Genomic DNA, 24,063 nt, shown 5'->3' with positions numbered 1-24,063 from the left:
GTTTTTAGAAATTATGGTCCATAAAGACAGGAGCTTCGCCTTGTTCCACTGCCATGTGCCCAGTTCCGGTAACCATGTCCTGCCCAGACTGGACTGTCACAGAGCCGTGGAGAGTGAATGAATCCTACTACAGACTTAGCACTCAGATAGGCATAAACTGACAAAGAATTCAGGACATAGTTCTAAGAACATTTCCCACTTTACAAGTATGCATCATTCACCATGAATCTTTACTATATTTTATTTAGTACCAGTAAAGAATAACGACAATGCTACTGAATTTTAGGAAACGGCAATGGCATTGGTGAAATGAGGCACTAGATGAGCCTGGAGAAGGGAAAAGGAGAGGGAATGGATTCTTAATAACCAGTGATGTTGTTTGCTTGACCCAAAAGTTAGTTGATCTCAATCCCTTTCTCACTTTCCCAGCTAAATACTGACTCTCCTAGTCTCCCTTGCAGTTAAAGGTAGCAGAGTTTGGGAAACTTAAGGAAGTCTCTGAGATTTCTGATAGATGTTTTTCCTTTGCTGATGAAAGGAGAAAGACATAGCTGGCATTTTAACGCCCACCCTTCCTTCCATTTGAACTCAGATGCAATGCATGGTGCTACAGAAGCTATTTTGTGACCACAAGAGAAAAGCCAAGGTAACCTCCGTGAATTGAGGTTGGCAGAAATCTATCTTCAGATTTCTTATTATATGAGAAAAATTATTTGTTTAAGCCACGATTGAGTGGACTTTCTTTTATTTTGTGCTGAATATTTTCCTAAGTGATACGAATACTAAGTGTAATACAATGTTAAGAGTATTTTAAGCCAAGGCCTTAAAAAGTGGCCCACGGAAAGTCAGATGAACATTTCAGTTATATGGGCAGTGCAGAGGTTGGCTCTGCCCGTGTTTCTCGTGCTGTTGTTACCTAGATTACAGAGGAGTTAAATAGATTCTTATAAACATTGATTAACACTAGATTTTATGTTTCTGAATAACCAAGAAAAAGAAAAGTCTCTCCCACTCCCTAAAGAAAAAGAGCCTTACTTTTTCAGATGATTCTCCACATTCTAGATAATAACAATGCCATGCATTTTTGTAATTTTATGAAAAAATACTAAAAGCCCTCAAAAAAAATACCCAACCATTAGATTATTTGGATTATGCAATCCAACAGAGCATTTTTTATTCCCCTTCAAAAAGCATAAGGAATCTCATCCTTTCCTGGCATTTAAAACAATCAAAATAAGTGTGAGTTAGAGACATGTGCTCTGGACCCAGCAGCCAGTATCATGCTTTGGGAGCCTGAGCACATCACGCAGCTGCTCTGGTCCCAGGCAGCTCTGCTCCCGGTGCAGAAAAATGACAACCACCCTCCCTGGATGGGGAAGTAGGAGGGAAGCCAGTTCTCATGTGGGAGGCAAAGTTGTGGGAGAGAGAAGAAGGGAGGTAGACATGGAGAAGTTCTGCTCACTCATCCCCTGTGAGGGTCCTCTCAGAGCCCAGAGCAGGAGGGAGGTAGAGGAGTGATGCCCCTCCTTCTCAAACCCCAACCTCACAGCTTCTCTGTCCGGCCAGCTTCTCCACCCTCCCAGCTTCTCCATCCACCCACAATCTTTCCAGACTCTCCCTCTTCCCAGATACTCTACCCTCCAAGATTCTCCAGCCTCCTAGCTTCTCCATATACCCTGATTGTCCACCTTTGCAGACTCTTCATCTTCTCAGATACTCCACACTCCCAGATTCTTCATCTTCTCAGATACTCCACATTCCCAGACTCTTCATCTTCTCAGATACTCCACACTCCCAGACTCTTCACCTTCTCAGATTCTCCAGCCGCCCAGACTAATCGCCCATTGCTAAAGGTGAATAAAGCAGAAACTTCCTGGGACTCCTCCCCCTTCTGAGTTCCATTTTCGAAAGGAAAAAGAAAGTTCTCCTACAGGCAGGAGTAGAAAGTTGGGGAGGAATAAGAAGCAAGCATAACCTCAACACAATGCATAAGAACCCAGAGTAAGACTCCCTGCCCTCCCACAGCCTCTCTTTCCCCACCTCCTCTGCCTGCCCTCCTCCCCACCAGGGTATTCAGCTGGGACCTCCTCGCATGCTATGTTTTTTAAAAAACTTTTTTCTCTTTCCCCTAGTTCCTCTTTTATCTCATCTTAACTTTTTTCCTTGATAAACCAATTCCGAGTGTTAGCATTAAAACCATTCTGAGTAAACCACTTCCATCCTGCAGTGTCTCTCACCTTAGTCCCCCTAACTTTCCATGGCTGTTTGCGTTTTAAAAGAGGTCTTTGCCAAATGTAAATAAACTCCTATTCTCCTGAGCTCCCCTGGCATGACATAGTGAAGGTCATATGGGGTCTAGAAGATTCTTGGAGTTCCTTGAAGAAGCTATAACTCTTCTGCTAGGCCGGACCCACGATTCACTCAGGCCTCTGAATCAGACAAGAGGTCTCCCCAAAGCACTCAGAATTCCGTTCACATACAGAGATTGAATCGAAGTGTTTATTCAAGGGACGTCACTCGCAAGTCGTAGTTTGATTTAAAAAAAATGAAAAGAAACATTGCAAGTGCTCAAATGTAGGTTTCCCTTCTTTTGTCTATTATTGTAGACTATAACCCTTGGCAACAGATAGCAATACATGCAAATAGAAGATATTCTTATGACTAAGAATATATTTGATTCCTTTTCCAACATATTTAGTCCCATTTGAGAATTTTTGGCCAAAGTTATGTAAACGTGCAAAGTGTATTCAAGAACACAGAAACTATTGGCTGAAAATAAAACTTAAAATAATTTATTGAATGCTAGCTCTGTGCAGCCACTTAGTCTTTTCCATTGATTATTTGATTGACTACCTCATGAATCCAGTTAAGTTGGGTTATGCTGAGGTGACAAATAACTGGGTATTCTCCTGGAGTTAAAACCATTATGCTTCAATGTTTATTTCCTGCTCCTGTCCCATGTCCATCACAGGTTAAGAAGGGGCCTTGGCTTGTTCTGTTCTCTCAGGGATTCAGACCAATGGTAACTCTGTCTCAATACAGGCTTCCTCAAGGAGGAAGCTATCTCATAGTTTTTAGAAATTATGGTCCATAAAGACAGGAGCTTCGGGACAGGAGCAGAGCTTGGGGAGGATCTTGTCATAGTCGGCCAAGGGGTGTATCTCAGAGAAATTGAGATACACAATTTCAGGAGGGAAGAAGAGAGAGAGAATAACAAAACTTGCCCTGGCTCTCATATCTTCTTTCCAGAAATGACACATATTACTACCACTCACAACTCACTTGCCAAAAATAAGTTCATGGTCAAGTCTGATATCAATAGGGCAAAAAATATAATTATATTGTTACAGCAAACAGGACCAGGAAACAAACAGAAAGTCACACTAGAGTGCTGCAAAACAGGCTTTTTATTACACCTGGGCTCAGAGGGGGTCTCACCTCCAAATTCTGAGCAAATGGGGTTAATAATATGCTGTTTTTATATGCTTTGTTATGAGGAAGTTGGTGGTTACAGAAGAAAAAAATAGTTACAAGGCTTGTATGAGGTAAGGGCTACAAAAGTTGCTTATCCATGCCATTTGGCAGTTCTGCTATTGTAAAAGAGAAGTTACAAAGGTTGCATAAGGGCAAGGTTTAGTCCAGTGGTTTCTTTTTTTCTATAGTTACTTAATCCTGTTATTATTAGGAGGAGAGTGTAGAATTTTTCCCTTACAATATAATTCTCCCTCTGGGAAAGGCAAAGGATATTGGTGCTCAGTAGCCATTTACTGGGACTCCTAAAACTCTTAGAAGAAAAGTGAGGCTCAGAGAGGATGAGTTCACACACTACTTAATAGTCCAAAAATATGAACCCAGACTTGATTTTCCCATTTCATTTCTTTCTCCTGTCTCTCATATCAACTCCCCTGACCCTTATTATTTTTTCATGCCTCAAACACCAGTTGAGATCTTGGTAGTGGCTCTTGGATTAGACATGCAACATATGAATTCTATCCTTTGGGGAAAACCCATTTTTCCAATCACCTGCTGTTTTTCTACCATCACTGGGATGGGCTGAAGCATTGAGTGTGCATGGACTTCCATGTCAAGTGGACAAAAGCAGGAAGATGGATCAGACAGAGGTGGGCATCAGGCTAGAGCATCAACCTGGCCCTGGGTAACCAGGGATCCACCAAAATCCAAGAGACTAGGATCAGCATAATACTCCGAGTCAGACAGGCAGCTGCATCTACAGACCTCAACTGGGTTTCCATGGAGTGGCTGATGAAAGCTGGAAGAAGGAATGTCTGACCCCAGGCAGGGGACTTGCATGACACAGACAGCACATGGTGGGCCCAGAAATGCAGGCAAGGAAAGGAGAGGACAAATGAAAACCAAGGCAGATGACCAGCTGTATGAATTGGGTGCACACTAACTCATTAGCCTTCTAAATCTTGCTGACCAGCCACCCAACTTAGTTGCAGAGAAAACAAAGTTTCTAAGAGTAGCAATTTAGGATGTTGTCCCAGGAATCTTCCTACTGTACCTCTCTCATGCTTCTCTCTCCTACCTGCCATCACCTCCCAGGATGTTCAGCTCCAGGTGCTTACATCTGCTTCTGCTCTTCCACGCCTCAACTCTTTCTGCTTTCTTTTATCTACTTGATTTTGAGCCTTCTGGATGGACCGGAAATATCAGAGTCTGAGCCGAGGTGGGCCCCCAGGGGAAAGTTCTCACATGCTGTTGGTTAGCTTCACTAGGACAGAAAACAAATTCTTGCAGGTTTTGTTTTTTTTTAAATTATGCAGGTCATCAGGAGCAATACTTCCTTGGTATTTTTATTACATGGTAATCACTTTGGTTTCTACTACATTGTAGAAATTTGGACCTAATTTACCCAAATGGTAGTTTTCCATATTTCAAGAGTCCAGAGCTTAAATAGCAATTTAAATGTTAATCTTAGTTCTTGGTACATAGCAGACATTTCATTCGTTTACTCAGCAAATATTAATTACTACATAGACCTGAAGCCCGGTGGGTTTTCAGATGATTTCTACCATCTGTGGTTTGGTATATTATGGGAATTCAGATGGAATCCCAGAATTTAATTGTTTCAAAGCTTTCAATACATCTTATTTGTGGTTAATCTGGAAGTCCTCTTGTGATCCAAGAAAGAATAGCAAGAAAGGATTCACATGAAAATGAATGCAGACCATTAGTATTTCTGTTTCTGGTGAGATCCATGGATTCACTAGTAACCAGAAAGCTGAATCAGACAGTAATGTCAATGCGGTCTCACCTGCCAAGCCCTGATTGAAATGAGAACAATTAGGCAGAGGGAGATTAGCTTTGTTAATAAAACATGATCTCTGACCCACAGCACTGACTATAAAACATTCCAGAACAATAACTGACCGTTCCCAGCCAGAGCAGAAATGGCTAATGCAATTTATTCAGCGTGTCCTGAAGACTAAACTAAGAAATAATGTGTTAGGCAATAATCCAAGGTCCATTGAATGGCTTTCCTGCCCAGTCCCAGTCTAAAGGTGCTAACATTATGTTCTGTCACCTGTGACAGTGTATTGAGAGGTAGGGCACAGGCCATACAGACAATGAAGGCAATTGAAGAAGACCCCAGATGGACAAGAATCTTTCCCCTTGGCAGCAAGTCCTTCTAACTCTGGATCATGACGCAGGTCCCGGACCTTGTCCCGTTTTTTAAATAAGTGGTTTGGTTTTCAGGATCAATCTCCAGTTTCCCATCATAAATCTTTCTCTGCTGCTACCACACCTAATGGGCCTGGATGGCCACTATCTGTCCCCACTAACCTGTAGTTCTCACCCTTCACCTTCACTCACACTACCGCCGGGCACCCTACTTCTTAGCTTGGCTACTTCTACTCATTTGTTCAGGCTCAGCTCACATACCAATTTCTCTGAGACACACCCCTTGGCCGACTACGACAAGACCCTCCCCAAGCTCTGCTTTGGGATTCCACATCTCTGTCACAGATGTTCACATTGAATATTTTGCTTTACGTACTTTCCTCTACCATCAGACTCGGAACTCCTTGCCTTAGCCTTCCTTATGTCCCCAAAGTATGTCGAACTTTGCTACTAGATTCTCAAAACATGTTCATTGAACTTGATTATACAGACTAGAAACCAGTATAACCATGTCCACAGTTCCGTGATTCCCAGGACAGTTTCCCACTTAGGGCCTGAATATCATTTCCACACCAACGTGCATACGCCAAGGCTCTCCCCTGGGGTAAATGTTTCCCCCTCCGTCACACTAGAGTTCACAGAATGACTCTTAGTCCTCAACTAGTTGGGACCCTGTGGTCCACAGCCCTGCTCCTCACCTCAGCAGGCCTAACGTCAACTGCAGCCCCATCCACGTTCTCTGTTCTTCACGCAGGAGGCCCCATCAGCTTGTCCTGCCAGCCCCTAGACAGGTCCAGAGGTCCTGTAGAAAGTGCCACTTCCATCCCTGCCCTAGGCCCCTGTCAAAGTGATATGAAAAGTCTTACAAAGTTAGTAAACCTTGCACTACTATCAACCTTTATATGTAGCTTTATACAGGTTTATTATTTTTTTGTAATCATGATGAATTAAAAAGCCTTGTCATACATGTTTTCATAATCCCATATTAGAAAAGACTACCTTGGGTAATCCAAGATAGAACACCCATAGCTGTAGGTAAAATAGTTAGAAAAGGTGAATACATAACAGTGATTGCGATGACAATGATTCAGCTGTATTTGCAAGTGTATCTCCCAGCTGGGTTATGGGAGTTGGGGGGCAGAATTTCAAAAAGGGCATCATTTGATGAAAATGGCTGTAGGGAAGGAGGAAGGGGGTTCCCTCCTGTGCTGGCCCAGTCCTACCTCCGGGCCTCCTCGTTGACCGTGGCTGGTTGTTAACCACCCAGCAGTGCTTCTGAAGCAGCAGGTGGAGTGAGATGTGGGGAGAAGCTGGGACAAACTCCTAAATGACAGGTTTTCAGTTACTGCTCTGAAGTCACCAGATCCTCATAATGTAGTAACGTGTCTCTGTCTCCAAGTCTAACTGAGCAGCTTCAGGAATCCAAAGCTTGCTATCTATTCCTACTTGTTTCACTTAAAATTTAGTGCCCCTGTGTGCATGTGCATCTCTGTGTTCCACCATGACTCATCCTCAATGGAATTGGAAACCGCAGTTCTTTGCTTGTGGTGTTCCCCACCCACCTGAGCAGGTTAATGAAGCTTGAGGCTTTGAGTAGGCCTAAGAGCCTGGGTGCTGGAATGATAGAAGCCACACAGATCCAGTAACAGGACAGCAAAACTTCTCTGCCTGTTCACTGAGAACTGACATTGAATCTTTTCTCTGAGACTTCATTCCCTGTCTTAGAATCGCTACTTGATATTCCCTGTCTTGATATTAACTCCTTTCTGTGTTTGAGATATTCCTCTTCAACATCACATAAATAACATTCATAAAACAAATCTTGAAAACATGAAGGGCACAGAAAGTCTTGTGACCCCCAGGAGTGATGATGTAGCTACATCTTGTGTGACATTTATGGCTACTGCTGTGTGGAAGCCACATGTTGTTCCCGTGTCCAACTGTTCATCCAATGCATTAACTTTACACTCAGTCCTGGGAGAGACAGTCATGAATCTGACCAAGGCATGGAAACCCAGCTTCAGACAAGTTTTGGCTCAGAAGGAATATGAAGATTTTTGTTTCCCACTTGAAAATTGAAAGTAAATGAAGCAAATCTACTTTCTCTGAACCAAAATTTGAGCAGAAAACCACTACAGTAAGCAGAGTATGGACTTTTCAGTCAAGCAAAGCCATGTTCAAATCCCACTCATCACTTATAAGCCAGTGACCCAGATGAGTAACTTCTCTGAGCCTCATTTCCTTACCTATAAGACTGAAGACAGTGATAGCTCATTGGCCAGGCTGTGATGGTTAAGTGAGCAGTAAGTAAAGCTTCTCAAATGACGCTTAGCACCTGACAGTTGATCAACAGCAAATATTTATTGCTCGCCTACTATACATTATAAACCAAGTAAGCCAGGTGCTGGATTAATGTGATTCACTCAAATAATTTCATTCCCATTCACTGTACAATTGTTAAAGATACTTGGACTTTTTATCTTCCAGTTTCCAGGACCTTTCTGGAAAAGAGGATTATCATTCTTTGGATCTGGATAAGTCATATTTTCCACTCCCGACAAGCCTGGCTTGTCCAGATTCCATTAGAGTAACTGAAAGTCCAGTGTTCCCCATTTCAAATGACCTTTTCATTTGAATGATCCCTATAAGTACCCTTGCACTTGTCATCAACCATGTATCTATCCATGCAACCGATATGTATTAAGCACTTTCTGTGGACCAGACAAATGTTAAGCTTGGAGTGGTGACCCAGACCCAGTGCTTCCCTCATGGGCATCCTTTTAGCTCTGGAAGCATGGCCCATGGGAGCTGTATCCCAGGTATTAGCCCTGTTGCAGCACCAGCATCATGAAGAGAACACTGCAGTTCATCTCTCTAAATCCCAGCTTGCAATTCTTGGAATCTGCAGAGTGCTGATGTCACTGCACAGCCTGAGCAACTTGAGAATGAAAGACAACCAGTCATGTGACAGCAATCATGTAACTGAGCTAAGAACACTCCAGCCTTTAGCTACTGAAACATCTTAAATACACTTATTTTCAACTCAGTATTTGAGCGTCTGGCTGGGGTTTTTCCTCACGTAACCACTAGGGGGCATTTAATCTCTAACTATATTTTGCAATAGATTCACCAATAGTGTTGAGTAAGACATCATCAGTACTGTGGGGTGGGGGTGGGAGGTGGGTAATATAGGTGGAGTCCTTATTAGGTGAAATTCCAGTAGATCTGTACTGCAAATAGGATGAACAGAGTGAATTCAAGCATCATTCTGAAAAGGTAGTGAGTTATTTATCACTCCTCAAATGTATGTATGTAGGCAGTTCATACCACTAAGAAAGAGGATAACCCAGTTTTTATTGCATGCCTACGAAGTGCAAGGCACTGAGCTAAAAATCTCCACCTTCATCATCTTATCTACCTACCACAACTGTCCTGATATAGGTTTTGTTTTTAATCCTTATTTTATAAATGAGAAGATCAGAGAGGTTATTATGACCAATCACACCTCTAGCAAGCAGCAGAGACTCTGAGTCCAAGTCAGTCTGGCTTCAAAGCCTACCTCCTTTTCTTCCATTTAGCTCACCTGGTTGTGATGTTCTGACTCCCCTGAAATTGTTTCCTCAACTCCCATTACTGTAACTCTCCAAATTCTCATATTACCCTGGGATTTGAGTGTATCTGTGTATGTGTGTGCATGCACACATGAGAATGCTGTGAATAAACAAGCCTTCAGCTAAGTATTTTCATACTTAGTGACCTTTACGCTATTTGATGAAACAGAATTGAAACTTGACTGAGTATAACTTATACCCTCTACATGTTTTTTTCTCTCTTGTAGGATCAACACTTTACCCTGTGTCTAGTACATAGTAGACAATTAATAGATGTTAGATAAATTCATAAATAGATAAGTAAACATAGCTCTAAAGAAGACCCCAGAAAGCAACAGTGGGAGCTTCTTGCATCTGGAAGCTTCCTGAAACCTATGGAGAGAATGTGAGATTCTCTTCAGAGGGAGTGGAGGGGGCCTGATTTCATAGGATTTACTCAGCCTGCCCTAGGGACCATGAGCCAATCCTAAGGATTATAGATCCCAATCTATTTACAAAGCTCCTTGGACCTACCAGCCCAAAGCAGATTTACCTCAAACTCCTAAGAAAAAGGCCCAGTCCAAGCAAGCCCTGGCTATGAACTTCCCCCTTAGCGTTACGTTTACTGTATCCCATAAATTTTGTAAGTCTGTGTCATCTTTGTCACTCAATTCAAAATTTTTTTTAAATTTCCATATTGATTGCATCATTAACCCAAGGGTTGTTCAGCAGCAAGTTGTTTAATTTCCATGTATTTATGGATTTTTAAGAGGAACCCATAGAATTGATTTCTAGTTTTATTCCACTGTGGTCTAAGAAGATACAGGATATGATTTTAATTTTTCTAAATTTTCTAGGACTTGTTTTGTAGTCTAACACACGATCTATCTTGGAAACTGTCCCATGTACTGATAAGAAGAATGTATATTCTGCATTTTTTGGATAGAATGTTCTGTAAATGTCTGTTAGGTTCATTTGTCCTAGAGTCTTGTTTAAGTCCATTGTTTCTTCGTTAATCTTCTGTCTTGTGATGTGTCTAGTTCTGTCAGTTGAAGACCCAGCTATTATGACCTTGCTGTTTATTTCTTTCCTTAGATCTAGTAGTATTTGTTTTATAAATCTGGGAGTTCTAGTGTTAGGTGCATAACTATTTAGGATTGTTATATCTTCTTGTAAAATTTCTCCCTTTATCATAATATAGTGACCATTTTTGTCTTTTTTTTCACTATTGTTGATTTAAAGACTATTTTATCTGTTATAATAATAGCTACTTCTACTCATTTTTGGCTTCCATTTCCATGGAATATTTTTTCCCACTCCTTTACCTTTAGTCTATGAGAATCTTTGTGAGTGAAATAGGTTTCTTGGAGACAGCATACATTAGGTTGTGCTTTTTAACCATTTCACCAGTCTACATCTTTTAAATGAGGGCATGAAGACCGTTTATATTCAATGTTATTAATAGTATTGATATATGAGATATTGTTCTGGTCATCATTTTGAGTGTTACCTAGTTACTTTGTTCTCTCCCTTGTGTTACTGTTTTATAAGAACTGTGAGCTTTAACTTTGGGGTGTTTTTACACTGGTGGGCATTGATTATTGTGTTCCATGTATAGAACACTTTTAAGCATTTATGGTAGGGTAGACCTAGTGGTGACAAATTCCTTTAGTATTTGCTTATCTGGGACAGACTATTTCTACTTCATTTATGAAATTTAGTTTTGTAGGATATAAAATTCTCGGCTAGTAGTTCTTCTGTTTAAGGAGTCTAAAGATAGGACCTTATTCCTTCTTGGCTTATAAGGTTTCTGTGGAGAAGTCTACTAGTAGTCTGATGGGTTTTCTTTTGTAAGTTACTTGATGTTTTCATCTCACAGGTCATAGGAGTTCCTCTTTCAGATTGACTTTGTCCAGTCTGATATAATAATAATAATAATAACCCCATATTTCTCATATACTGTGTTTATTCACCTTGATTCTTTGTTCTTTATTTTTTTACTAACTTAGTTAATTTGAAAGACCTGTCTTCAAGTTCTGAAATTCTTTCTTCTGCTTGCTTGAGTCTATTCTTAAAACTTTCCACTGTGTTTTGGATTTCCCTAAATGAATTTTTCATTTCCAGAAGTTGAATTTGTTTTTTTTTTAAATATGTCTATCTCTTTAGTAAGGTTTTCATTTATTTCCTGAATTATTTTTCTGGTTTCTTTGAGTTGGGAGTTGGTTTTCCATCTTCTCTTGGATATCATTGAGCTTTCTTACAGTTCCGTATTTGGAATTCTTTATCTGCCATTTCAGCAGTTTCATTTTTGTTGGGATCCATTACTAGAGAGCTCGTGTGATTCTTTGTGGGGAGGGGGAGCAGTCCTTTCACTCTGATTTTTCATAGTTTTGGAGTTTTTGAGCTGATTCCTTCTTATCTGGAGAAACTGTTGCTTCTTGTTTTTGGATTTTTCTTTTGTTTGGATGGGACATTTTTAGCCCTCCCTCTTAAGGGTGTGCCAGGAGCGTATGTTAGGTAAAGACATTTGACTCATCCTTTTATCAGGAACCCAACCTGCAATAACTAACCCACTTAATCCATTCATGATGGCTCTGCCATGAGGTGAATTGAATTAATCCATTCAATCACCTCTCAAAGGTTCCATGGAAACACCATTGCATTGGGGATTAAATTTTCAGCACATGAACTTTAGTGAACACATCCAAACCATAGCACATTATTCACCAGAACTTTGTTATTGCTATCCTCTGAAATTATGTCAAAAGAAAAAGAGAAAAGAGAACCCATAATCACACTACCCTCAAGTAACGACTCTTAACATTTTAGTGTACTTCAGTGTTTCCTTGTGGGTATAAATGTGTATAAATGTGGGTATAAAAGAGTTGTGATCATACCCAATATATAATTTTATCATGTTTTCCCCCTTACCATTATAAGTATTTTTAATGTTTCTACACAGTCTTTATAACCATCATTGTTAATAGCTACATCATAGTTCACTGAATTAAAGTGTTTTAGTTGGTTAACTATCCTGTTATCTTTAAACAATTTCTAATTTATTTTTACAATAATATGCACATCTTTGTGATTATAGTATTTTTTTTTCACACCTTGAACTCTTACACCAAGTTAAAATTACTTGGCCAAAACGACTTTTTTGTTTTTAGTTTCTTGACATGTATTTCCAAATACATTTTTTTTAAAAGAGTGCATCATCAGTTTACTCTGCTACTGGTATACATGAGGATCATTTTATCATTGTTACCTTGAGAGCACAGCTTTGAAAGGTGGGGATATGGGACCAGAAGAAACACAGCCCTGCACCAAAGCCTGGGCCACACATTCTGTAAAGTGCCCTGGTCCTCACTGATATCCTGGTGTTATGTTGCTATGTTTTCTTCCAGACTGAGCAGTTGATAACTCTGTGGGTCCTCTTTGTTTTCACCATTGTTGGAAACTCTGTCGTGCTGTTCTCCACATGGAGGAGGAAGAGGAAGTCAAGAATGACCTTCTTTGTGACTCAGCTGGCCATCACAGGTAGGTCACTGAAAGAGGAGGAAGCTGTGCCCCGGTTCCTATGACTTCCTGCTTTGAATTATTTTACCAATAGAAATGTAACACAAGCAGTCCAAAGGCAGGAGCAAATTTGGGAATAGTTTCTATAGGGATATAAAACTCCTGTTTGAATATTTCCTCTGGCATATTTAACATATCTCAATGTCTGCAAGGTTCCATTATAAAAATAATTCACTACACTGATGGAAATACCATTATCAGCACCACCACCGGGTTCTATATGGTTTCACTCTTAACCACAGCAAGCTCCATAGTTCACTAAGGTGACATTTCTATATCATCCCATATTATGTGCTTAAAGAATACATGGGAGAAAATGCACCGGAATTATTTCTACTCAATAATAAATGTGAAATCTCAAATACTTTGCAGATTAAAGCCTGCAAACATTGCTTTTGAAATGCAAATGATGTGTAACACCACTGCTAGGGTAGTATAATGAAATAAAATACTCTCCAGGATGAGGATCCTTAAATGTGGGCTTTGGAAATGACCATTTCAGGAATGTGAGCACAACACACCTAGAAAAGGAAAGGTGGAAATCTTCCCCAGAAAGAAAATGATCTGAGAAAGATAGACTCCCCCAGGAATGGGTAGAGGCCAAATTGATAGAGCTCATGTTCAAGAGGAAAAGGAAAATACAACCATGGGAAGAGTCCTGTTCTATGGGCCAGAGAAGAAAGGGGGCAAATGGGATTCACAGATGGTCCTGCATAAGCCAGGCTTGGCGTCCTGAGCTCTGGGAGCAAGATGGACTCCGATATTACTTTAATTTGGATCAAACCATAGGAAAAATGAAAAAAAAATTTTAAAAGTGTTAAGTGCCTACAAAGAGAGATAGTAGATGACTTTCAGAAAGGGCTGTTTGGTGCATTTCAACCTGTACTATCATCTCATTTGCAGTAATGACAGTGCCATTCTTGGGAAGTTAGTCTTGAGCCACAATATGAAAAAATATGACACTGTAACTTACAAGGGAAACTTAGCCATACATTGTTGGTGATATTAATGGAAACAACCCAAACTCTGTGAAATAATTCAAAGAGGTTTATTCAGAGTTGAGTGTGTGGTGTGTGACTGACAAGCCCAGAGCACATGTTCCCAAGAGGTTCTGAGAAAATGTGCCCATGGTAGCTGGTTTACAGTTTGGTTTTATACATTCATGGAGACAGGAATTACATGTAAGATTATATAATAAGTCAATATGTGGAAGGAATTCATTGGTTTAGCCTGAAAAGTGGGCCACCTCCAAGTGGAGGCTTATAGGTTATAGGTGAATTTAAAGATTCTTTGATGTATATTAATAATTGGTTAAAGAAATGAAGCTTTGTCTAAAGGCTTGGAGTGTTTTACATTAAAATAAGGCTGTCTGTTAATCAGAGACAAACCACTGGGGACATTTACCAAAACTCAAGTAACCCATAGTAAACTGATGGCCTACAGGGATGGTTTAAGCTTTGTCTTACATGGCCTTGGGCTTGTTAATGATTTATTAATCATATCTTGTTACAAAGAGTAGCAGAGAGGGAGGAGGCATAATGAGGTCTGTCTGATCTCCCTTCTTTTCACGGCTGGCAACTCAATTTTAAGTCTGGGGTCTCCTTGGCCATGAGGAGGTCCATTCAAGTGGCTGGGAGGGCTTAAGATTTTTAGTGCAGAATAACCTGAAACCCCCCTTTTCCTTTTTAACAAAGTGTAGCAAGCCCATCCTGCGTGAGCTGGGTTGTAGTGCCCAGAGTGAAAATCAAAAGCACCATTGAAAATTATAGGGAAAGTAAGAGGAGGCTGAGTCACACAGGTAGAACTTGTGATGGGGAAAGGCTCCTTTAATCTTTCCTACAAACACGTGCCCCATTTTTTCATTCCTATGATTGTAGGAGTAGAGGATAGTTAGGATTATCCAGCAAATGCTGAGCTGCAAAATCTTTGGATGAGGACATTATAGCTTACTTCTGTGATATTTCTTTGGTTGTAGTGCTATAACCCACACTCTGTGGAACCATATATTCTTTTAGAGTGTAAGGATTTAGAGGTGGCAAGGATATCAGCTTAGAATCTAACGTTTTTGTCACAAATAATTAATAAATGAATAATTGAAATTTTGCCATCTATTATCAGAGAGAAAAATTGTGTGTTCTGTTCTAATTCACAGTCTGCTGTATCAACCTGGGCTTGAGTTCTCATGAATACTCCAGACAGTTTGTTTGTATTTGTTGATTCCTTCTGGAAATCCCAAGGAGTCAGGTCAGAAGCATTTCAAGTGAACAAGAATCTTAGGTGAAAAAAAGCATTACCAAAAGTCTAGGACTGAAGCTCAAGGGTCTGAAATTGAACTCCTTATATATTAATATTAAAATTTCTTCCATACATATTTCACCATGATTGAAGATCCTTTGATAGAAGAGGTAAGAATAACATCTGAGTCTTGAGTTTGTAAACAACAGTTACTCAAGCATTACTGAGGGACCCTATTCTTTGAGATTTATGTAAATTGGGTTTGAGTGCCCTATCCTACATCTGTGTCCTCCTCAAGATGTCCTCAAACTTTCTGGGCCTTATATTCTTATTTATCATTTTAGATTCTTGTTTCCTACCTCCAGTAACTCCGCTGTCTCTCATCTTCTTCCCTAGTTCATCTTTTTTTTTTTGTTCTATGCTACCCCTAACAAGGCACTCAGCCCTCATTTTCTTTATTTTCTTTGAAAGCATCCACAGAAACATTACTTCATATGTTTAAAAAACTTTTCTGAATATTCCAGGCAACATAAACATACTATTTTGTAAATATCGCTCTTCAAATTGATTATTTCATAGTCTCAAACCATTTAGCTTCCACCAGAAATTTCTCAATATTACCTTGCTCCAGCCTTGTGTCTTGTCTTTATTTTCCTACTTTCTCTCTCTTCTAAAGGTTTATTATCCTATGCTAAGAATCTTTTAGTTTTTCTCTGCTTTTTTTGTTTCTTTGTTTTGTTTAGTTTTTATTCCGACCAAACCATGAACTTGGGGACTGAATATATTCCAAAAAACAAATGTCATGCTGTTTTCTTTAACAGAGGAAGTTGCTCCCTAAAATAGAACCCTGGAACCAATAACAATGATAAACAGACAAACAAACATATATGCTTATATTTTTATTTACATGTGCCATGGCTAAATAAACTAGTCTGAATTGTATAAAACTGTAAGATGCACAGTGATAGATTAAGAACTATTATGTGATCAGCTTTCAAAAATTTTAAACTCATTTATTTAAGACCATTACTCCTATCTATAATACAATAATTGGAAAATCTGGACAAAGTGTAAACATCCATTAGAAAGTATCCCATAGCTACCCAAACAGCTAAGACTTGGGGGGCCAAGATGCCACAGAGTAGAAAAATTCAAGAGTTAAATACATTACTTGACGCTACTATGCCCTCAAAGCATTAACTGATTTTAAAGCAGAGACTGGAAGGCTGAAAACCTGAGTAGAGCTTAATGGGGCAACAATTAATCTGCCAAGGCATAATAGCTTTGGTAAAGACTCCTGATTTTCTGTTGGAACTACTGAAGAGCTAGAACCTGCAAGTAAGAGTGAACTGAAAATGGATCATCCCTCACAAAGACTGAAATATAGCTCAAACCCTGAATGGAATCAGATCTACCTCTGCATATACCCAAACTGTCTGCCAGGGCAAAAGTAATTCCTCTTTGGAGGAAGAGTGCATTATCAATAATACCAAATTAGCTATGATTTTTCATGACCAATGCTCAACACTTGATTAAAAAATAACCAGGAATTCAAAAGGATAAGAATTGATCAAAAACAAAAAGAAAAAAGGATGACAGAGTTGCACAAGAGATCCAGCTATTGGAATTATCTGACACAGGATTTGTAAATGTTAACTAATCTGTTTATGAACTGAAAAATGAGATGAAAGATTGAATGTCCTAGAAAGGACTAAAACAAAAAATTTAGAAGTTGAAAATTATCAAGTAACTGAAGCTGAAAATACAATAGTTGAATATAGCAGCAAATTAACATAGCCAAAGAAGAAGTTTGTTGAACTAAAAAATAGATCAGAAGAAAATAATCAGATTGAAGCATAGAAAAACAAAAAGACAGAAAATACAGAAAGAAAATTGGAAGCATTTGGAAACAATAAATAGGACTCCCAGAGGAGATAAGACAGAGTGAACAGAAGCAATATTTAAAGATATAACGGCCAATGATTTTTCCCAAAGTCTTGAAAGATATCAAACCACAAATTCATAAAGCACCATGAAAGGCAGCAGGATTAACAAACAAACAAACAAAGAGAATTAAAACACATGAAGGCCGGGCGCTGTGGCTCACGCCTGTAATCCTAGCTCTTGGGAGGCCGAGGCGGGCGGATTGCTCAAGGTCAGGAGTTCAAAACCAGCCTGAGCAAGAGCGAGACCCCGTCTCTACTATAAAATAGAAAGAAATTAATTGGCCAACTGATGTATATAAAAAATTAGCCGGGCATGGTGGCGCATGCCTGTAGTCCCAGCTACTCGGGAGGCTGAGGCAGGAGGATCGCTTGAGCCCAGGAGTTTGAGGTTGCTGTGAGCTAGGCTGACGCCAAGGCACTCACTCTAGCCTGGACAACAAAGTGAGACTCTGTCTCAAAAAAAAAAAAATAAATAAAAAAAAAAAATAAATAAATAAAACACATGAAAATGATGAAATTAATTAAAATCTCCATAATATTGAATTTGAAATTGAAGTATCTATCTATATTAACTCACAGTTATGCATAAAAGGAATCTTTATCTTTTAAAGACATATACGGAAATGTTTGCAAGTAAATTGATAACATGTTTTGGGTTTACTTCAAAATAATTTGAGGGTGGAGAAAGGTAGAGATATGGATGTAACAAAATTGATATTGATAATTGTTGGAGCTCGGTGGTAAGTACATTGTGTTCTTTATATTTCTTTTAAAAAAAATTCAGAGACAGTGTCTCACTATATTGTCCAGGCTAGTCTTGAACTCTTGGCCTCAGGTAATCCTCCTACCTCATCCTCCCAGTGGGGTTCTTTTTATTTCTTATACTATTCTCTCTACTTTTATATATGTTTGAAATTTTTTATTAAAAATTTTAAAATAAAAATAAACAATACACATGACAATAAGAGAACAAAATAAAGACATTTGGAGAGTTAAAGACGTTAAAGTCCTTGGATTGTCTGGATGTAGTGAAAGTACTAATTTCTATTATATTTTAATTTCAAAGAGGTATGTTGACATCTCTGGGATAATCTCCCCAAATTATGAAGTTATATTATTAGCAAGCTAAAAGAGATATAAAATGGAATGTTAAAATATGTATATATATAAAAATTTATATAAACAGTTGTCCCACAGTATCTATGGGGGGTTGGTTCAAGGACCTCCCATATAAAAATTTGACAATGCTCATCTTCTATATAAAATGACATTATTTGCATATAATCTATGTACATCCTCCTGTATACTTTAAATCATCTCCAGATTACTTATAATACCTAATACACTGTAAATGTTTGTAAAAATTCGTTATGTTATATTTTTGAAATTTGTATTATTTTTATTATTGCATTGTTATTTTATATATTTTCTAATAATTTTGATCCACAGTTGGTTGAATCCACAGACGTGGAACCTACAAATACAAAGGACCGAATATAATACATATGTATCACATATAGTTAATCTAAAGAAAGTTAAGATAAGAGAGAAAAAATGTTAGAATTTTTGGAGTAGGTAAAACAAATAGGCTAGTACATTTAACCTCAAATACATTAGTAATTGCATTAATTATAAATAGACTAAATATTCCAATTAAAATAACAAAACTGTCAGAGTAGACTTTAAAATTACCTATTTTATTCTATTTATAGAAAAATGTGTACCTTAAATATGATGATGTAGAAAGGTTACAATTAAAAAGAAAGCTAAAGAATATTAAAGTGATTAAAAATAATAAAACAAGAAAACACAAACTGAAAGATAGCCAATGAAGCTGTATGCTTATACCAAAAGTTTGTGTATTCACTGTGCTTCTTGGCATTACCTGAAGCCTAACCAATGTCTTAGCATTTGCTTTGAAGGGAACACCAATGCAACTAGCTTCTAAACCTAGTCCTGTTCAATTTATTGATTTTTCTTGCAGTTATTTGGGTATGCTCCCCTTATAAGAATTCACCAAACTATATGCTTGTGATTCTGTGCACTTTTCTCTATGTAGTTTATTTAATAAAAAGTTTACTTACAAAACACATCACATCAATACAGAGCTGGGGTTGCAATCTCAAATGCCTTCAGGAACCAAGCAGATAATGTAAATGTATAAAAGAACCGCCGGGAACAGACAAGTGAAATGAAAACCGAGATAAACTAGAGAATGAATGCCCTGCCTAAAGACAGTCAAACTCAATTTTTGTCAAACGCTGTGCTGATGAAACAAACCATACATGCAGACCAGATTCGGCTGAAGGGTCACTTTTTTATAACCACTGCTATATGCAATTTAAAAAAGCAGAGTTTGAAAGCTTATGCCACGTAAAACTCCAGCCCATCTCTAAAGTATGAATCCCACCTTGGGTCTGTGAGGTGGAATAGTAATCTTTTGTGGTGAGTTGTGGGAATTGAGGGCAAGGGGCTGGAGAGCTTAACATTTACAAAGGTTGAGAAAAATCACGTTTAAAAAGTTTTAGAATTCACTCTGTTCAAAGAAGATGTTATGTTAGGACTTTCTTCTCCAGTTTTTTTTTATTATTATTATAATTTTTTTAGAAATATGAACCATTATATGCCTCAGAGACCCTAAAAGTGGGAATGAAAATATAAAGGAAATTTTCCAAAGGATAGAAAGCTCAACCTGATAATCTTCATGATTGTCAGATAACCACCTAGATCAAGGATAAAAGTCAAGGTTAGCAGACACTCGTATCTGCTTATCACCAGAATTCTTCCATTAGCAGACCATATATTGAGTTTCTCTATATGAGGGGGAAATGAAAAACACTGACAAGTTACTGGCCCTGTAAAAATGATATTAAAACAGAGGCTACTGGCTTAAGCCTAGTTAGCATGGATGGGTTGTTCTCACATAAAGATGCTGTTATTATTAGTGTTTCCCTGTAATGCTAATATGCTTACATAAATATAGCTATGATTTTATAGGCATTTTCCTCTTGGCATCAAAAAGGGAGATATTTTTATGATGAGGGACTGCCATGCCAAAATACGACAGATTGGGTGGTTTAGACAACAGAAACTTACTTTCTCATAGTCCTGGAGGCTGGAAGTCCAACCCTAGGACACCAGCAGGATCAGGTTCTGGTGGAGGCCTCTCTTCCTGGGTTGTAGAAGGTGCCTTCTCGCTGTGTCCTCCTTTGGCCTTTCCATGATGCCTCTGCACAGAGAGAGAAATGGTGAGCTCTTTGGTGTCTTTTCTTATAAGGACACTAATGCTATCAAATCAGGGCCCTACTCATAATCTCATTTAACCTTAATCACCTCCATAAAAGTCCTGTCTTCAAATACAGTCACACTGGGGGGTTAGGAATTCAACATATGAATTTGAGGGCAATTCAAACATTCAGCCCATAACAGGTGGAGAGAGCTAGGTACATCGGGTTGGGTGGCACACAGCTGGTGGACAGAGGTGCCGGAGGAGAGATAGCAGTAGCCAGATTTGAGGGTGGAGGGCAGTGATAAGAGGAGCTTTATAGTCCTTGCTAAGAAGTTCAGGCTCTACTTCCTGCTAGCTTTGTTCAGGCCATTATTGCCTTTTATGTGGGTTACTACACAAGCCACCCAAAGTGAAGGAAATAAGAAAACACATATGGAAATTAATCCATGGCCAGGTTTTGCAGGTAACATGGGAACACAGTAAGGCAAGAAAATTAACCTTGTTGTCAAGAAGGCGAAGCAAGTGTTGAACCACAGAGACCATAGCTAAAGAAAGAAATGAAAGCAGGAACAATCAGAAAGCCATAGAGACAATAAAAGGCCAACGAATCAAAGGTCTTCATAAAGGTATAAGGTGGGTATCAGAAGAGCACCTGAACCACAGAACTGGAAGGAAGGAAGGACGTGTTCAGGAAGCAAGGTATCCACAGATGAGTATTGCAGAGATGGTGCAGTTCAGTGTAGTCATTGTGCTGGGTAGCCAAAGTAGGATGACAGGGAAAGTCACTAGCAAACAGGACCATAATAATAGAAGCTAAGGTCTATGAAGTGCTTACCATGTACCAGGCTTTGTGCTAAATGCTTTATGTGAATTATCTCATTTAATTCTTACATAGAGACTTAATCCCCACATTTTTCCAAAGAAGATACACAAATGACCAATAAGCACATGACAAGATGCTCAATAGTCACTAGTCATTAGGGAAATTAAAATCAAAACATTGCTGAGACATCATTTCATACCCATAAGAATGCCTGTTCTATAAACAAATGAACTAAATCACTCTTTAAAATACACATAAAATTCCACAAACTTGCCTCTTTGGATGAACGTTTTGCTCTGCCAGTGTTTTAGGTTATTCAGACTTGAATTTAAATCTTAGCAATTCTGCTACATAGCTCTGTGGCTTTGGAAAACAGACAAATTCTCTGAATATAAGTATCCCAATCCAAACAGTGGGGATAGCTCTTAGAGTTGTGGCGTGGGTTAAATGAGATAATACATATAAGTGCCTAGTACAGTGAGAAGCACATTATTGTTCAGTAAATGCCAGTTGTGAATGCTACTGCTGTGGTTGTTTCATTCATTGTAAAAATGATCAATTTAAACCCCTTCAAGTAACTTGCTGAAGAGCGAAAGTTCTTCAAAAGGCCTAAATTTCATTGCAATCCTCCTCACCTACTTTGCTCTTTTATTCAGGACAATTAACACTGCTTAGGTGTGTCTTTGGCTCTCGAGTGTTGCTTCGAATGATAACCAAACTTTTTCATATAACATTCTTGAAAGAGTTCAGGACATTCTATCCCCAAATATGCTGCTTTGGTATATTGATTATTTTGAGCCGAAAGCACTTGAAAAATAGCAACTGCAGAGAGAGGCTTTCTCTGAACTATTCTTACCTGCCTAAAGACAGATCCTCCAAAAGGAACTCAGTTGTCATAAATTCTCTCCCTGGGGTTTTATTAAGCAGGGAAGATTGACAATTATCACAGGAGAGGAGACTAGAAATCAACACCACACTCAGATAAACTTTTTCTATAAACTATTTTATCTCCCACCTCTTCTTCTAAGAATGCATTTATGTTTTCTAAAACATAATCATTTACTTTCTCCTAAGTGACCCACATCACCCCTCCCATTCCCCTATTAAGACAGTGGATAAGCTCTTAAATCTCACCAATTTTAGGGATATTCATTTTTTGCTTGATGCCCCCTGCACATAATATTAAAAATTAATAAATCTGTATACCTCTTCTCCTGTTAGTCTGCCTAGTGTCTGTTTATTTCATGGACCCAGCCATCAAATCTAGGAGGGTAGAGGGAAAGTCTCTCCTCTCCCACATTCTTAAATCATGAGATTCAATTGACATCAGCAATGGCACAAATACTTGGAAAACTAAATTCGGAGGTATTCTACCTGGCTCTTCTGAGAGAAAAAAGTAAATGCTAACAGACATTGTTGAGTAAGGCAATACTAATGTTCATCATTAAATAATATTGTTCATCATGACCCACATCTTGAAAACAGCTTCCTACTTATGGACCAATAACCCTGAGTGATTCTTTGAGGATCGCTTTGATTTCCATTTGATTATTTATTTAGTTGATGAATCAGCTGGAATTAGATTCAACTGCACATACCGTGTTTCCCCCCAAAATAAGACAGGGTCTTATATTTATTTTTCCTCAAGAAGACACCCTAGGGCTTATTTTCAGGGGATGTGTTATTTTTTTTTAAATATGGTACAACAATCTACATTTATTCCAATATAGTTAAGTCGTCTTCTTTTGGAACATCATCATCACTCTCCAAAACCCCGAATTCCATCCTGAATTTCTTGCGACTCTATTTCCTTTAGAACCATTGGCCCCAATCTCTCATGTCGAGCAATAGAGCTCCCACGGGGCAAATGAGAAGGGCTGCTCATCTTCTTTCCCGCTCAGCGACGAAATGCATGGGTTGTGCAGATACGCTGCGTAGCCACGCCCATCACTAGGTCTTATTTTGAGGGTCAGGCTTCTATTGCACAAATGCTTAGAAATCCTGCTAGGGCTTTCTTATTTTCTGGCAGGTTTTATTTTTGGGAAACACGATACATAAAATCCAGATAATGCCGGCTTAAGTTTATATAGATTTATTTTTATTATATATGAAGTGCTGAGGTAGGTAATCCAGGGCTCATACTGTGTTTCCCTATCATTAGAAACCCATACCCCTCTACATTTCTACCCTATTAAGAGACTTTCATCCTCACGGTACGCATGGCTCCTGGTTCGAGATGGCTGCTAGAACTCTGGCTGTCATCCCGAATGGAAGGAAGAGGAAGGAAGAACAGAGGAGCTCATGCCAGCTGTCTGCCCTCCTCTTAATTGGCATTCCTAGAATTCCCTCCCGTTAATTGTTCCTTGCATCTCATTAGCAATCTCTAACTAAAGAAAAGCCTGGGAAATGTTTTCATTCATTCATTTATTTATCTTTCAACCTGGGCCCATCGGCCAGCATAAATAAGGTTGATTTTCCTAAGGAAGAAGGAGAGAATTGAGTTAAGCAGCAGTCTCTGGCATAGCTTGTCTTCCATACTTTTACTTCCATTGAGAACTGAGACATTTAGACAACAAATCATGTCTGTCTACTGTTCCCCTACTTTGACAATGCTTCCCACACAGTGCCGTGTTCTCACCTAACGACCTATTATCTTGGCAGGCCGTGGTTTGTACATTCTCCATATGCTGCTGTGATGATCGTTCCATTACGTAGATAAATTCCTATTGCTGGCTGTTTACATTTTTCCTCCCAATTTTAGGCTAATTTTCAGCGATTCTGCAATGAACGTTCTCATAATTAAATCTTTGTGAGCATTCTGTATTAATTACTCAGGGAAGGTTTGTAGGAGTGGACTTATTGCATCTGAGAAAGATACTTTTGTGGCTTTTGAATTGTCCAATGTCCTTTTAGGTCACCCACATCTAAACGATGATGGGAAATGCCATGGGACAAATCTTTTAGATGCTGTCAGCATAGACTTACACTGAGTTTTGTTTAAAAAGATTCCTGAAA

At 38.9% G+C, this 24,063-nt stretch overlaps 1 protein-coding gene across 3 annotated transcripts in view; it reads left to right on the top strand.

Moving 5' to 3' along the window:
- Positions 1-24,063, top strand: part of NPSR1 (neuropeptide S receptor 1) — a 159,854-nt gene that overhangs the window by 12,018 nt on the left and 123,773 nt on the right. For all 3 annotated transcript variants that reach the window (XM_076006170.1, XM_076006167.1, XM_076006169.1), the window contains exon 2: positions 12,644-12,776. In XM_076006170.1, coding sequence (XP_075862285.1) covers positions 12,644-12,776 — 133 coding nt within the window. The remainder of the gene's footprint in view (positions 1-12,643; positions 12,777-24,063) is intronic.

This window comes from Microcebus murinus, chromosome 9 (genome assembly GCF_040939455.1).
Source record: "Microcebus murinus isolate Inina chromosome 9, M.murinus_Inina_mat1.0, whole genome shotgun sequence".
NCBI classification, from domain to species: Eukaryota; Metazoa; Chordata; class Mammalia; order Primates; family Cheirogaleidae; genus Microcebus; species Microcebus murinus.
The sequence above is the reverse complement of the archived record's forward strand: the minus strand, read 5'-3'. Positions and strand labels throughout refer to the sequence as shown.